Source organism: Manihot esculenta, chromosome 3, assembly GCF_001659605.2.
Source record: "Manihot esculenta cultivar AM560-2 chromosome 3, M.esculenta_v8, whole genome shotgun sequence".
NCBI lineage: Eukaryota > Viridiplantae > Streptophyta > Magnoliopsida > Malpighiales > Euphorbiaceae > Manihot > Manihot esculenta.
Window position 1 is genome coordinate 31,451,653 of NC_035163.2, and position 12,615 is coordinate 31,464,267.

Consider the following 12,615-nt stretch of genomic DNA (forward strand, 5'->3'; position numbering starts at 1 on the left):
CTAAGTAAGAATGTTGCAAAACATTAACTGTTTATCCTTTTTTTTCTCCAATAACCTTTTTTTAACAAACATAAAATTAAACCCATTTGTTAAACAGGGAAAAAAAATATATCCTAAGTGATTATTTACAAAATGATAATAATCATTAATTAAATCATCTGGATGATTAATTTATAATAAAAAATAACACAATATTACTGTTAATCAATCAACATAAGTAAAAACAATATAAATTAAATAAATATACAAACATTTATGATTATTTTAATATTTTTATTTTATTTTATTTTCGGTTATCAAAATTTGCTTTTACTATTAAAAGTAATAGTAATAATAATAACAATGAATAAATAAATCCTGAAAGAACTCGTAATTCGGGCGGGTTACTAGCCAATGGGGGCCAACACTAACACTAAAACGGGCATTGAATCGGACCCGGGTTCCCTCTAATTTCTAAATCCCTCTTCATTTTATCAATCCTTCTCTCTCAAAAACCCTAGCGTTCCCTGGTGGTAGCTACTTACAGAGGCCATTGAAGGACGAAATGCCAGGGCCTACCCTGGAGATGGAGCCAGTGGAGCCACAGTCCGTGAAGAAGCTGAGTTTTAAATCCCTAAAGCGCGCTCTCGATCTCTTCTCTCCAATCCACGGCCAGCTAGCTCCTCCTGATCCCGAAAGGTCGCTGTCGAATCCTAAATTTTCCTGATTCTTTTTCAATTAGATCTCATCTGAGAAATAATTGGCGTTCTTATTGTCTTGATGCAGTAAAAAAATTCGCTTGAGCCATAAGGTTAGTGAACTATTTTTTATTTACTTGAATTGCGCTTTGGATTGGATGTTAGTATTGTTTGGGCAAGAAGCTGTTGTGTGAAGGGCTTGTAAGTCGAATTCTAATTCATTGTTTAGATAAATGCCGAGTACAAAGGAATTAAAAGCTCAAATGAACTTCCCAAACCAGTGAGTTCTACTACAACCGTTCGTGGCGATCAATCTTCAACGCCTTCTAATGCTCTCGCTCTTCCAGGTAAGTTGTTTGTTTGGCGTTGGGTGAGTTGGTTGCTTTTCTTATACATTCTGATGTATTATGAGGTTGTCCATGGATTGAGGACTTACCATGGTTGTGCTTAGCTTGAAATAAGAACGTAAACAAGTAGCTCATATAATGGGACACATGGCTCATGAACCTAAAGGTCTTGGTGTCAATTCAAAGCTTACTTGATATGTATTTCTATGTGCAATCATGTATCTGAGGCTTAATAAAGTCATAAATATTCTTCATCATCCATAAAGAAGGGTTGATCGGGTGAGATGGGATGAGAATACAGTTTATTATCTTTATGCATGCCAAAAACTGTTCTGGGCAACCGTTTCTTTCCTCTTTAAGAAAGTCCCTGGGCCTGTATCCACTATCTTTGTTGATGTGACCAAGAAGATGCTATGTTGAAGCAAGCAAAGAACTAAAGTAGATTTTCTTTTTTTCCGAGCAACATTGTTACAGAGGTAATGATTTTCTCTGCCAATTAATCGAGAAAAGGTGCCAAAATTTTGAGGGAATGTCTCAATAATATTGTTGACTTCGATAACATATTTTGAGCAATTAGCCTTGATATTTGCATAAACCTTGTCATTGTTGTTCAGGTCCAGATGATTCTAAGGACTCTCAGAAGGGTGGAGCTCAAAATGCATTGGTTGTTGGTCCATCTCTGCAACCAAAGGGACCGTGAGTGCTCTTCCTCCTTCGCACCTTATCTTCCTTTTTTCTTAGGAAGATCATGTTTCTTCTATTATATTTCTCATATCTTCCACTGCCTACATTTTTTTCCTTTTTTAATATATTTTTTTTCATTTTTCAGAAACGACCTTGGTGCTCAGGGCAAAAGCACTGCATTGATTTCTGCTCTTGGATCATCTGAAAGGTTTCAGTTTTTCCTCCATGTTGTGGTTGTTTTTGTTACTTGACTGGTTAGGTTTTTCTTCATTGCTTGAGTTTCAGAATTCATTTTTTTCTGTTACTATGTAGTGAAAATTTAATAGGATATGTCTTTTTCTTTTTTATAATATATAGCATGATGAAAGAAAAAAGAAATTGAAATAATTGTAGAGGGTAATGTTTAAATGTACTTGAGGAGCACAAGTTGATATTATGAGGTATTCCCTTATTTTGGTTGTCTAATATGCATTATATTCTTCATTGGTGTTTGCTAAATAATGTAGCTTGTTTTCATCTTAACATATATTCTCTCCATCTTCTAGGTTCTCTACATCTGCTATAATGGAAAGGATCCCAAGCAAATGGCCACGTCCTGTGTGGCATCCTCCATGGAAGAACTACAGGGTAAAGTTTTGTTATCATTGAGTGGGTGGATGTCAATGCAGTTGTATCAAATTTTTTATTGCTTGCAAATTCCAGAACTAATAATTACATGTCAGAAGAAATTGAAATTACAAAATTAATCAAATTTAGCTGGTCATAAGTGCCCTTAGTTATGATCATCAGACTTTTGGCTTCCCTGATAATCTTAGAACTTGAATCTGTATTATTGGTTAATCCCTTCTCTGAATGTCTCTATTTATAGCCTCTATAGCTTCTTCGTTTGGTTGATCTAGTTGTCATTATGTTAGTGATACTTAATGGTAAATACTGGGGCATATTATATAAAATTTTCTTCGTATCATGGTTTTTTTGCTGCAATTTCTTACAGTTTAGATTTGGTTTGGACATTCATTGAATCGATTGTGTAGGTCATAAGTGGCCATTTGGGATGGGTGAGATCTATTGCATTTGATCCAAGTAATTCATGGTTTTGTACTGGTTCTGCAGATCGTACAATTAAGGTATTAAATTCTGAACTCTTTTGCCTATTGCTTTATCTGAATATGTTATTACAGAAATTGGAGATGCACAAATTTCAAAAACTAATATGATTTCCTACTTTGTCAACCTATGCCTGATTTAGATTATAATGTGTTCGAGTTACCCATTTGGAGGATCATTTTTCTGACAGATTCTCTTCTCTTCCTGAATTTCGGTTGTTCAGATATGGGATGTAGCAAGTGGAAGGTTGAAGCTCACATTGACTGGACACATTGAACAAATCCGAGGTCAGTTGAGATGATTGTTGGTGGCATTCTGTTGATTAGTTGTGAGGTTAAGATTTTAATATGCAAAAGTATTTTTCCCTTGAAGGTCTTGCTGTCAGCCAAAGACATACCTATATGTTTTCTGCTGGTGATGACAAACAGGTGAAATGCTGGGACCTTGAACAGAACAAGGTGAGAACTTCAATTTAATTCAACTATTTAAACCTGCTTTATTGAAAAAAATAATGTTACAAGGCAGTCATGATTAAATTGGCTGATTGTTTAAATGGATGTTTGGCTGTTTAGGTTGTCCGGTCTTATCATGGTCATTTAAGTGGTGTCTATTGCTTGGCTCTTCATCCCACAATTGACCTTTTACTAACTGGGGGGCGTGATTCTGTTTGCCGGGTATGGTTTTCCCCTCAATTATAGATCACTTCAGGGGTGGATGCTCTATATTTGTTTATCCACTAAGAAATTCTTTCTCTTTTTTTTTTTTTTTTTTTTTTTTCTGTATTTGAGAGGATTAGAAAGATAATTTGTGGGAGAAATTTTCAGGTCTGGGATGTTCGTACAAAAGTTCAAGTTTTTGCACTGTCTGGACATGATAATACAGTGTGCTCAGTTTTTACTCGACCGACGGTGGGCAAGTCTTATTATTATTATTATTATTGTTTTTCCCCTTTGTTTTACTGCTTTCCTGCTTCAGTATTTGTTTTTCTAACTCTGGATGTGTTGATGTCATATTGCTAGTAATATGTACTATTTGAAGCTTAAGTTCTTATGTTTGTTGCTCACATGAAAACGTTTGATGGTTAATTATGCTTATGTCTATTCTAGGATCCACAAGTAGTCACTGGTTCCCATGACACAACAATTAAATTCTGGGATCTTAGATATGGTAATTTCTGTTTCTTATGAGATTTCTCTCTCTCTCTCTCTCTCTCTCTCTCTTTTCTCCTCATTGATGCTGTAGTTTTTGTCTTTTACATATCTATTGTTTTTGTCCTATAGGCAAGACTATGTTAACGCTCACGCACCACAAGAAATCTGTTCGAGCCATGGCACAGCATCCTACTGAGTAGGTGCCTTTATATGTCATCTGATGCTTTCTGTAAATCACAAGGCTATTTGATTATGTTGTGGTTTGTGCCATCATTGTTATTCATATTCTTTCATTTTATTTTGTTCAGGAATTGCTTTGCCTCTGCATCAGCTGACAACATAAAGAAATTCAGCCTTCCAAAGGGAGAATTCTTGCACAACATGCTGTAAGTTTTTAGCTATAGTATATTATACCGGTCAATGTAGCCAATCCCAATGAGTATGAGATTAATGCTTAGTTTAGTACTCGTACGCACCCATGTATATGTTTTGTGTGTGTGTTTTGATGACTCAAGATTGTTATTAATGACTCTTTGTGCTTAGTAAGATCAATTCCTTAGATAAAAAAGAGACGGTTGCAAGGAATCTTCTTAATATTTATCATTGATTGCTTTCTTTATTCTGATGAGTTAGAAATTGGTGTGGCGTATTTAATTGCACTTGTATGTCTATACTCTTTATCTCGTTATGTTGATATCATTCTTCATGGGTGGTAAGGTGGAATGCCTGTTAATCTAATTTAGACAGTGTTATTTTGTTCATGATATCCACCAGTGGAACCCACATCTTTCCAGCAAACAAGGATGATGAAATGGTGTTTCAATAATGATGTTCTGAGTGCTTGATTTGTTGTCAGTTTTGTTAAAATATGCAGAAAAGGTAGGTGCAAAATCTTGCTTGTCCAATGAAGTGAATCTGGTAACATCTGAAATGAAAAGAGTGAAAAGAGCTCTTTTATAGAGACAGAGAGAGTGTTGGGAGGGGGGGGAGGGGGAGTTGGATGTACATAATATCAGAAGGGCATTGTATGCTTCCCCTCAGATATTTTGACAGTCTACAAATGCAAAGTGCTATGACTTCTTTTGTGCCTCTTTGCATCAACTTTCAAAATTGTACTGTCATGTTGTAGTTGTTAATTTTAACAAACCTGACATTTTAACTTTTTGTTTGATCAGCTCTCAGCAGAAAACCATCATCAATGCAATGGCTATCAATGAGGATGGTGTAATGGTTACAGGAGGTGATAATCCGTATATAAATTAATAATAGTCAGTCCAGTATGAATTGTCATCTGTGTTCTACTTGGTGTCATACGTCCAGATATGGTAATTCGCATTTCTGGAGGTGACTATAGATCACCAAGCTGGGAATAGTAAGGCCAATATCCAGTGTCAGCCCTAGTGGTGTGTAATCATTGGCCATAAAAGCGTCAATTTGCCCCTCTATTACTTATAGGCATCTGAATCAATCAGTTGGGATATGCTCATCTATACTACATCAATTTTTAGGCTGATCCGAAAAGCTGTCAGGCCTTAGGTTTTGGCTCCTGGCAATCTGGCTCCCTGATGACCCTAAACAAACTTACCTATTCCATGCCGACATTTTTGTAGAAATATTGAGCTAAAATTTTTATTCAATTTTGTCTGAATGGATGGGAGGAGCAAAGTTCCATTTTGACCGAAATTTTTTTGTCATCGTTTGCCGTAAATGTTGTTGTAGGTGATAATGGGAGCATGTGGTTCTGGGATTGGAGGAGTGGTCATAATTTCCAGCAGGCCCAAACAATTGTTCAGCCTGGTATGTCCTTTTCCCTCTCCATCATTTCCCTTTTATCTTATTATGGAATAAAAAGTTTGACGATGATAACTATTTTGGTTCAGGTTCATTGGATAGTGAAGCTGGTATTTATGCACTGTCATATGATGTAACTGGTTCAAGGCTTGTTTCATGTGAGGCAGACAAGACTATTAAAATGTGGAAAGAAGATGAAACTGCAACCCCAGAAACTCATCCCCTCAACTTCAAGCCACCTAAGGATATCCGGCGGTTCTAGCAGTCATGTTCTTTGTCGTTTTTCACTGGTTGGCAATATATCATCTTGTTGGTCTTGCCAAAACGAACATGGCTAAACATAACTTCTTCAACACAGACAGAACGGCCTTGGATCGAGTTCCGAAACAGCTCAATCCAAATACGAATCACCCTGTGTAACTAGCATAATATCCCAAATTCTGGAACGAGATTGTTTAGTTATTCCCAAGAATTTATATATTTGTGTGTTCCTTTCTATAGAACAAGTAATGGGATTCTGACCAAAAAAAAAAAGAAAAAAGTACTGCGATGATTCATAGTTCCTTTCTATTATATTTATAACTTTGCGGATACTCCAAGCTGAGTGATGTCTTCAACATTCCTGCCCACTATTTCTCGTGAGATTTCACAGCTTATAAATGATGTTACTGAATTAAAGTTCATTCGTGCATCTGATAAGTAGACCTTATTATTTCTTTAACCCATCCCATCAAATTGGTTGGTTGGAGGATTACACTCCATCCCAATGCTCCGAAGGATTCTGCTTTTACCTGTGTTTGTATCGAGGAGTTCAGGAAAAATGTCAACCTTTCAAGATATTTCAGCGTCCAAATTTACATAAACTCTTAACAAATAATTTTATTAAAAATGGTAAATGAGGTCTAATTTGTGCTTCAAGTAGCTTTAATAGATATGATTATTCTCTTAAAACGAGCTGTTGTTTATGTAAGTATAATGGGTTTATAACTTATAAGTAAATCTCTTTTTTAACATTTCATAACTCTCCTTTTTTACTAATTTATAATTTTTATAAAAAAAATTCTGCAAATATTTAATTAAAAAGTGTTGCAAATATTGTATTTAATTTATTTAACGGGTTGAAAAAGTTGAACTTTTTTATTTCATAATTATGTCTATTTTTAAAAATTTAATAATCTTATCAATAAATTTATCAAATGCTAAAACAGGCTTGGAAGTGTTTAAAAAATATATTTTATAATAGTGAAATATACATACTTTAACTGTTTTTTTTTTTATAAAAAATAGAGTAAATTGCAATTTAGTCCATTTGGTTTAGTGAAATACAACCTTTCATCCTTCTGTTTTAAAAAACCTTCAATTTAATCTTCACATTTAAAAAAACTGTAAAATAGTCCATACCTTCAAATTTTCAGTTAACCTTCCATTTATTTTAATAAAAATGACAAAACTACCATTTTCTCCTCATCCTTCTTCTTTTCCCGATCCTCTTCTTCCTTTTCTCCTCATCTTCCTCCTCCTCCTCCTCCTTCTCCTTCTCCTTCTTTTCCCGATCCTTTCTCCTCCTTCTCCTTCCCCTCCTCCTCCCGATCCTCTTCTTCCTTTTCTCCTCGTCCTCGTCCTCGTCCTCGTCCTCGTCCGCCTGCTTCTTCTTCTTCTTCTTATTCTTCTCCCGATCCTTTCTCCTCCTCCTCCTCCTCCTCCTTCTGTGTTGGAATGGAGTGAATACTGTTTGGTTGAGTTTTTTTACTTAAATGGTAGTTTAGTCATTTTCATTAAAATAAACGGAAGGTTAACTGAAAATTTGACGATAGGGACTATTTTGCAGTTTTTTTAAATATGAAAAATTAAATTGGAGGTTTTTTAAAACAAAGGAACGAGATGTTATATTTCACTAAACCAGAAAGACTAAATTACAGTTTATTCTAAAAAATAACATTATAAAATGACTTAGATCTTACAATTTAAAATTAACATTTTCATTTTAATACTATATAATTGTATAATGTATGTCAAAATTTTGAAATTAGTGTAATACAATAATGATAACCTTATAATAGAATCATGATTTCATATCAATCATAGAAAGTACATATAAACGAATATATATTCTATAAATAAATGACCGCTAAAAACTACTTAGCAGTTTTTTTTGGGGAAAAAAAAACTGAATTCATCTGTATAATAATTTTGTAATGACTGATATATTTATATCAAATCACTTTTTTATTATATATATATTTTACAATTATTAGTAGAAATTTGATTTGTTTAAAAAAATCCAATATTATGAACTTTTGGGCCGAACTGTACCGTCTCGGGAGGCCCAATTCAAATCGGCGAGGCTGGAGACTTGAAGTTACAGGGGCAAATCGGCAATAAAACATTAAAACCCTAACTGCAAACCCTCGCCTTCTCTTCCATATCTGCGGCGCTCCATAGCCCTGCCGTCTCTATCCAATCCAATCTAGTAAATGGCTCTCTCTATCTATGCTTCTGTAGGTGTACAAGTATTTATATATATATATTTTTGCTATATCTTCGCATATGTTCTTTGTGTATATAGCAATCGAATTGAAGAGAACTGAAGAGAATGAGTAGAGGTGGAGCAGCTGGGGCCGGTGGAGCCAAGGGGAAGAAGAAGGGAGAAACATTTACGATTGATTGCTCGAAGCCAGTCGAAGATAAGATTATGGACATTGCCTCTCTCGAAAAGTTCCTCCAGGAACGCATCAAGGTCGGTGGCAAAGCCGGAGTTCTCGGTGATTCCGTCACCGTCACCCGTGAGAAGTCCAAGATCACCGTCACCTCCGACTCCCGCTTCTCCCAACGGTAAATTACTTGCACATGCGTGTATTTCTTATTGTAGTTACTAGTTAGACATGGTAATAAATAAGCTATTACACTGGAATTGGCAGAATGCTATAAGAATTCATTGAACTAAATTGCCATTGAAAATTGGCTGAAGCATTTTTATCTTGTGTAATGTAGCAAAGCAAAGTTAGGCCTTATTCAATTCCAAAAAAGCAGAATTATGAAGCAGTATATGTCGATGTTCATTCTGTTGTATTCACATTGAAGAGTTAAAAATTTTGGTATTTTTTGATGAATTTATATCTTTGCTTACAAGGGGGGAGTTGGACTTCTGCTTGCTTATTGTAGTAACATATATCTTGTTACCCACCTTGCTATGGTATCCCAATGGGTGTATCATCTTGGGTTAATTTATCAATTTGCCTTTGCAGGTATCTGAAATACTTGACAAAGAAGCACTTGAAGAAGCACAATGTGCGGGATTGGCTTCGGGTCATTGCTTCCAACAAGGATCCTAATGTTTACGAGCTAAGATACTTTAACATTGCTGAGAATGAAGGGGAGGATGAAGGATAGAATGTACCTATTTGACCTTTCCATTCCCCCAATCTCCTTTTTGTGTTTTATTTTGTTCCACACTTCATCTAGGTTCTTTTTTTTTTTTTAACTTTTTCGAATATTTTGAATTTGAAGAACTTGAAAATTTTTCAAAGCTATTTGCCATGTTGAAGTTTTATTTTTGCCCAATTGAAACAAGAATGCTTGCCTCGTGGTCTCGTCTCTTTCTTTCTTTTTGGCCGAGTATTGTTGGTATGTTATCCATAATAGCATTCATCACTCTTAATATGGAAAGAAACATTGATAAGCCATTAGTTTGTTAAGACTTTGGAACAATGGTAGAGTACTTGAGCATTCAAGCACTTTTGAAATTACATTGAAGAGATAGACCCTGTCACACCTTTTCATTCATTCAAGCATTTCAAAATCTGTAGTGTCATGTTTGAGTAGAGGCCTCAGCATACATGTATAGCCACGGTGGGATGGTGTGGCAGTGGTGTCTGCTGGTGCTTGGCAAATGAAAGATTGACGCTTTGGGAAAATTTGGAGAGGGGAAAAGGGTGGATTTGTTTTGTTTTACTTGGTTTGGGCGTTTAGATTTTCTCTTTGTAGCCTTCTTGTATTTGCTCACTGGGACATGAATAATGCAATCTTTGCGTGGTAGATGTATTGATTGCGCCAATTCATATGGCTGTTTGTCACTGGGGATAAGGCTGGAAATGTCATTTCTGAACAGTGTTTCCGAATTCGCACATTATTTTGTTGGGGAATAAAATAATTTTAATTTCTTTTTTTTTTTCGGATAAAAATAATTTTAATTTCAATACACATATATTTGAAAATTACTTGTCTAATTTTGATTCCAATTCATAATCGCGATAAACTGCACTATGAGAACTTAATTAAGCTCATCTATAGTGAGATAAGAATGAGACGACCCCAGTAGGATTGGTGAACAGTGTTTGGTGGCCCATAATGAAAATGTGATGACACGTGCGGAAGCAAACCAATCACACGATGATGAAAAGAACACTTGTCAATTAAACAAAGGGAAGAAAAGGACAGTTATGGAGTAAAGCAAAGGGAGGATTAGTAAGTGGGGGTTGGCGTGGCACTAATAATAGTAACCCATCAGTCGTGGCCGCCCAACGAACCTTCTCTTGAACTGAGGTCTTGGGGCTACAATTTACATTTTACAATGCAAAACCAATGGAGACGTGACGTTCCCTCTAAGCAACCACACACCGCATCTTCACCTCAATCATGTTTTATCGTTCATGCACTTTCCCACCCCACACTGTTGTCAATATGCAAATAATTTTTTGTTACACCGACTTTGTCATAAAATTTATATCCTTTTCCTTTGATTTAAAAAAAAAGGCTTCTTTTTAATAAATAATCTTTAATTAAATTTTTAAAAAACATGATTGTGCATATAAAATCACGCGTTGCATGAGAAGACTAAGGACAAACCATCATGGCCACAATTCCTCCACCATTTGCAAACTAATTTTAGTTATAAATGATTTTTTTTCAAAAAAAAATATGCATATTAATTGTGCGGCAATATCTGTTTTTTTTCAGAAGTTGCATGGCAAGATCTACTATTGTATAATCCGAATCCTTTATAAAAAAAAAAACACCCGGTCTTCAATTTACTATTTCATTTATTATTTTTTGTTATTTTTTAAAATATAAAAGTAAAAAATATTTAGATTTATTTTATTTAGAGACTTCTAAGTAAAATTATAAATAAAAATAATTTTCTGAACCGCAAATAATGAAAGGGATGTGGAATTTTTATTAATATATAAATAAGCAATTTAAGTATAATAAATATTAAAATAATTTGTAAAAATGTAAAATGTCCTATCTTGGAATCTCCATCCATTTAAATAAAATCCAAAGAATATCAACCCACTAAATTAATTGCACATACAATCAAGAAAAAGAGGCATTTATTAATAAAATTGAATTTTCATTTATATTAAAAAAATCTTCTAAATTATAATGTCTGAATTTCGAATCTCATTCAAACGGATCCCAAAAATAAATAATAAATAAATTTATGTATATAAACCCACGTTTACCCTAATCTTCTCCCTTCGCCATCACTTCAGCACCAGAGCAACGAGAGCGAGCCGCAAGCTTGGTGCTGCAGAAGAAGTGCTCTTCTTGAGAATCCATTTCTCAGAAGAATAGCTTCCTTCTGCGGAATATCACCTTCATATATATATATATATCTGAGCAATAAAAAATGGCTCGCTCTCCCGCCAACGCTAAGCTTCTCGTCGATGGTCTTTCCCTTTCTGTCTTCCGGTGAGAATACAACTCCTCTTGCTCTTCTCTTTTCTGGGTTTTTCATATTCTTGATACATATATCTAGACTGTGTTCTCTTCTATAATAAAACGAAGGAAAATCAAGGTTCTTGCAATTTTCTGGTCCTTTTATCCTCGAGAAACTGTGGTTTCTTTGTTGCATGATTAAGAAAGAAAAGGGTAGGTGTATTTTGAATTGATTGATTTCTTCTATTAATTTACGTGATTTGTTGATATTAAGTGAATATTAATGTGAACAGGAGGTGCTATGCGGCTGCGCCACAAGGGGCAGTGCTCGGTAGGGAAGGGTCAAGAAGTGGTACGATGAGGAAAGTGGAAGAAAGGGGTGCGATTAAAGAAGATTCAGGGGCGTCATCTGCATGGGCTCCAGATCCCATCACAGGGTACTACAGGCCAGCAAATTGTGGTGCTGAGATCGACCCAGCTGAGCTTCGAGAAATGTTATTGAACCACAGGGTTAGGCCACAGTAGAACGAGAAGAACTGGCGGCTGCCCACAAGGTTATGGTCTGTGGTGGTGTTCACTCTCGTCCCTTTTGGGCAGCTTATAACTTAATAGTTTGTTTTGGCTTTTTTTGTTATGATGATCTTCCATGAGGAGTAGTATTAGAAATATATCCAACTTCCTAGCTAGCTCTTTTTATGGGCTCTTGCATTTGGAGCTTTCAGTTTTATTTACAATATTATCTTGCTGCTTCGCTTGAGAAATTTTGAGTTTAAAATTTTAATTGATTTTTTTAATAATAATAAATTTAATCATTCATTCTAGAACATGCAATTTATATCTGATTGAGAAGATGAGATAAAAGAGGGAATACCGTAAATTAAGTAAACAACCAACTTATTGTGGCCAAGTTCCCATCCACCAAAGCATGGGCTTAAAGTTAAGTTTAAAGGACTGATTAGCCAGCCCATTAAGTCATGTGGTCTCCATTAAATTGAGAGTGACCATAAAAGGGCCCGCTTTATTTACTATCGATTCATATTTTGTCTGAATTCAAAAGAGGTTTATTAAAAATAAAATAAACTTTCATCCCAATTCTCTGCTCCTGGTTCCGTCTTTCTATGTTCACAACCTTCTGATCTCGGGAAACACCCAATTTGGAATCAAAACTTGAACTATAGGAGACTTGAAAAGATTGAGAAA

At 35.2% G+C, this 12,615-nt stretch overlaps 3 protein-coding genes across 4 annotated transcripts; all 3 read left to right on the forward strand.

Annotated features, from left to right (window-relative positions):
• Positions 1-453: 453 nt before the first annotated feature.
• LOC110611866 (protein pleiotropic regulatory locus 1) lies at positions 454-6,253 on the forward strand. Its single transcript, XM_021752397.2, has 17 exons — positions 454-678; positions 766-790; positions 907-1,024; positions 1,639-1,720; positions 1,854-1,916; positions 2,254-2,335; positions 2,743-2,835; positions 3,039-3,102; positions 3,188-3,273; positions 3,388-3,489; positions 3,640-3,723; positions 3,922-3,982; positions 4,096-4,162; positions 4,275-4,352; positions 5,142-5,206; positions 5,686-5,763; positions 5,847-6,253. The coding sequence occupies exons 1-17, from the start codon at positions 545-547 to the stop codon at positions 6,017-6,019; spliced, it is 1,455 nt and encodes a 484-aa protein (XP_021608089.1). The 5' UTR covers positions 454-544; the 3' UTR covers positions 6,020-6,253.
• A 1,817-nt stretch (positions 6,254-8,070) lies between these two features.
• LOC110610705 (60S ribosomal protein L22-2) lies at positions 8,071-9,341 on the forward strand. 2 transcript variants are annotated; one of them, XM_021750752.2, is made up of 3 exons: positions 8,071-8,227; positions 8,324-8,589; positions 9,003-9,341. In XM_021750752.2, the coding sequence occupies exons 2-3, from the start codon at positions 8,351-8,353 to the stop codon at positions 9,145-9,147; spliced, it is 384 nt and encodes a 127-aa protein (XP_021606444.1). In that variant the 5' UTR covers positions 8,071-8,227; positions 8,324-8,350; the 3' UTR covers positions 9,148-9,341. The 2 variants fall into 2 exon arrangements, with proteins under 2 accessions (XP_021606444.1, XP_043810550.1); XM_043954615.1 differs by lacking the exon at positions 8,071-8,227 and having other exon boundaries at positions 8,230-8,589.
• A 1,873-nt stretch (positions 9,342-11,214) lies between these two features.
• On the forward strand, positions 11,215-12,123 carry LOC110610555 (late embryogenesis abundant protein Lea5). The gene is made up of 2 exons (XM_021750533.2): positions 11,215-11,448; positions 11,709-12,123. Exons 1-2 carry the CDS (start codon positions 11,387-11,389, stop codon positions 11,938-11,940), a joined length of 294 nt encoding a protein of 97 aa, XP_021606225.1. The 5' UTR covers positions 11,215-11,386; the 3' UTR covers positions 11,941-12,123.
• Positions 12,124-12,615: the final 492 nt, after the last annotated feature.

What these genes read in the sequence shown, in the direction of transcription:
- LOC110611866 (XM_021752397.2), top strand. Translation starts at nt 545, where the DNA reads ATGCCAGGGCCTACCCTGGAGATGGAGCCAGTGGAGCCACAGTCCGTG. An exon ending in ACACATTGAACAAATCCGAG is followed by an intron (nt 3,103 to 3,187) that starts GTCAGTTGAGAT and finishes TTTCCCTTGAAG; the next exon opens with GTCTTGCTGTCAGCCAAAGA. An exon ending in CCAAACAATTGTTCAGCCTG is followed by an intron (nt 5,764 to 5,846) that starts GTATGTCCTTTT and finishes ATTTTGGTTCAG; the next exon opens with GTTCATTGGATAGTGAAGCT.
- LOC110610705 (XM_021750752.2), top strand. Translation starts at nt 8,351, where the DNA reads ATGAGTAGAGGTGGAGCAGCTGGGGCCGGTGGAGCCAAGGGGAAGAAG. An exon ending in GACTCCCGCTTCTCCCAACG is followed by an intron (nt 8,590 to 9,002) that starts GTAAATTACTTG and finishes TTGCCTTTGCAG; the next exon opens with GTATCTGAAATACTTGACAA.
- LOC110610555 (XM_021750533.2), top strand. Translation starts at nt 11,387, where the DNA reads ATGGCTCGCTCTCCCGCCAACGCTAAGCTTCTCGTCGATGGTCTTTCC. An exon ending in CTTTCCCTTTCTGTCTTCCG is followed by an intron (nt 11,449 to 11,708) that starts GTGAGAATACAA and finishes TAATGTGAACAG; the next exon opens with GAGGTGCTATGCGGCTGCGC.